This window comes from Setaria italica, chromosome IX (assembly GCF_000263155.2).
Source record: "Setaria italica strain Yugu1 chromosome IX, Setaria_italica_v2.0, whole genome shotgun sequence".
In the NCBI taxonomy this organism is placed as follows: Eukaryota; Viridiplantae; Streptophyta; class Magnoliopsida; order Poales; family Poaceae; genus Setaria; species Setaria italica.
The window spans coordinates 14,291,876-14,294,784 of record NC_028458.1 but is presented as its reverse complement, the minus strand read 5'-3'; the positions used below and the strand labels follow the sequence as shown (position 1 = coordinate 14,294,784).

Here is a 2,909-nt window from a genome sequence, read left to right as displayed (position 1 = left end):
TAGCGCCAGGATGAACGCATACTGGATGACTCGTGTGATGACCGTCACCATAGTGAGCTGCTTCTTTGAGATCTTAGTGGGCTGCTTGTACAGAGTACTGCAGTGAATGTGGGCCATAAACCTAGCTAGAAAGGCCGAAGTGGAGCCCACCGAGTGTGCCCTTTGCGGGCCTGCCCAGCCCAACCAACACGGTAACCGCGTTCGTTTCGTCGTCAGCCCAACACGCTAAACGCGAGGTCGGCGCTCTTCATGATCCGGGAGTCCGAAAAATTCCTCTTTTTTTTTTTCCTTTACGTGCATGACGCCATACCGGTTATACAAACCAGGTCGAACCTGTTGATAGGCAGGCTTCCGGACACGACGAGCACCGCGTGGCAAGCGCGGTTTAGCAGTCTTTCAAACTATAATAAACATTCGGTGGCGTGGCTTCATGCTATAGATTTCCAAATGCCGCCACCTGGCCCTAGCCCGACACTACTTAGGCTCGGCACTAATTGGCCTGAAAGGTTTTCGTGCCGGGCCGGGTGCGCCTCGCGGCCGCGGCGACCCCCCGACACTAGCGGGTGCCCCTCCAGGTAGCGACGGCGGATGGCCTCCGACGGAGGTGTGAGGGGAGCCGGGAGGGAAGGTCGAGGGACGACCGTGGTGGCATCACGGGATGGGAGGGCAGCGGACCGACGGCTGTTGGATATTGGGGAGGTGAGGAGGGTAAATAATTAAGGTTTTTGACTCGTGGGTTCCTCATCTAACGGTTGGGAGAGGATTGCTAGGTATCGGACTGACTTAAAAATCGTGCTGGCTCAACGTGCCGAGGATGCGGCCCAGGCCCGGCACTATCATCGTGCTGGGCCCATGCTCGTGCCGTGCTTTTTAGTGTCGGGTCTCGAGCCGCCCAATGGGCCTGGCCCAGCTGGAAATCTATACTTCATGCCCCCAGGTAACTTTGAGATCCTAAACCAGCCACCACACACTACTGCATCGTGCCTGGCCTCCTTCTAACCTGTGCTAACCGGCCGTTGCTGATGAAATCTTTCAGGTTCTAACCAGTCGCTTCTGGTGCCTGGCTTCCTTCTACGCTGGCTATAATAATCCAGTCTAGCACACGACAGGATGTGCTTAGCTTTTTTTTTTTGATTGTGTCCGCTCCTCCTGCTCCTGACAGTTTCGAGTTCTCTGAAGTTGGACGGGAATTGACAAACCGGGTAGTTCCAATGAATGGCTCATGGACACTTCTTTGTTTAGTTTCCTTCAAACTTCCAACTTTAACACTATGCAAAAAGAAGATTCCCATCACATCAAACTTACGGTACATGTATGGACGAAATCAAAAACTAATTGCACAGTTTTGTTGTACTTTGCGAGACGAATCTTTTAAGCCTAATTGGTCAATGTTTGGACAATACAAACGAAATGCTACAGTTGCGCATTTATGGCAAAATCCTAACTTTTGGCACTTCTAAATTGGGAACTACACAACGCCTTGGGCAGGATTCTGTACGGTCTTAAATGAAGTATTCAATGCTTTGCAGCGCCGCAGCGGCGGTCACTGGCGCTAGTAAACACGCCGTCGCCGTCTGGCATGAATGTCCACGGCGCAAGAAGAACATCTTCACGTGAGACAGCGATCCTAAAAGACTGGAACAGCGAAACAATGGCACAGGCTCCATGTCATTGTCTCTCTGCATTTCGGCATGCTGCGCTGTACAGCGTTAAACCCTTTTGTGCCGCGCTGCTATTACTACTGCTAAAAAAGGTTACGGTGGTAATGCTCTGTTATGGCAGGTAAGTGGGTAACCTTTATGCAGGAGGACGGTTGGTAAATGAATGGTACAGTGACACTGAGAAAATAAGAATCACTCAATACAAAGTAGCAGTAGTTCATCACTCTGTAGTACTTACTCTCCAAATAAGGCACAAATACAGTAAGACCGATCGACATGCATCAATCGGCTAAGCAACGCACTCCACGACGATCAACAGGTTCACACAGTTTATTCAAGCCACACAACACACAAGGAAATCCAGACACGCATGTAGGAGTACAAGCCAGGCAAAGAGCACGCACGCACACAGCGCCGGCGCGCGGCGCCTAGCAGCTCGGGATGGTAATGCCGCAGCTGGTGAGCGCGGAGCGGGCAGCGGGGCTGTTGATGTATCGGCTGTACGCCGGGTTGTGCGCGTACTGGCAGAAGCACGGCTCCTGGGAGCGCAGGCTGGCGCAGCACGGCGCCGTGGGCGCCGCCCCGCCGATGATCGCCGGCGCGCACACCGCCAGCTCCCCCGCGTTGCACTGCTGCGCCGACGCCACGCCCGCGCCGCCCATCGCCGCCGCCAACAGCAGCAGCGCCAGCACCGCGACCGCCTTCGCCATGGCACCTGTTGGCTCGTACGGTGTCCTTCGTTCGCCGCCTTCCTCGATCTCCGGCTGGTCACGCGGCGCGAGGCACAGGTGCAGGCGCAGGGTGAGCAGTGTGAGCCGGTGGTGCACGGGGGGGATGGAGCGCGTCCTGGGGTGGTAGTTATAGGCGGCCGTCCAGGCAGGCCCTTGGGCGGAGTAGAGGGAGACGTACGTCGACACGCCGCTGCCAGGCGACGTTTCTTGCGTGGGTGTAGTGCTCTGTCTCTGCGTTTGACTGGATGTAACATTTCGTCATCCGATCGACCCGATCATCGCCTCATCGGTGCTGCTGGTAAAATTTCAGTTCCAGCCACATGCCAATAAACCGTTTGTTCGGCTATAGAAACAACATTTAACACTTCCTTGCCACCTCCTTCTTGCTAAGTAATCCTTGGTTAAGGTAACTCCTTTTATCATGTATCAGGCACAACATTGGTTACAGCTAATGCTCTATACATAGAACGAATCGTGAAAGAACCATTTTGATTGAGCGACCAAATGAAGACATCTT

The 2,909-nt window shown here is 53.9% G+C and overlaps 1 protein-coding gene across 1 annotated transcript; it reads right to left on the bottom strand.

Moving 5' to 3' along the window:
- Positions 1 to 1,847: 1,847 nt before the first annotated feature.
- On the bottom strand, positions 1,848 to 2,502 carry LOC101754577 (non-specific lipid-transfer protein 2P-like). Its single transcript, XM_004982614.3, has one exon. It carries the CDS (start codon positions 2,369 to 2,371, stop codon positions 2,090 to 2,092), a length of 282 nt encoding a protein of 93 aa, XP_004982671.1. The 5' UTR covers positions 2,372 to 2,502; the 3' UTR covers positions 1,848 to 2,089.
- Between the last annotated feature and the right edge of the window lie 407 nt (positions 2,503 to 2,909).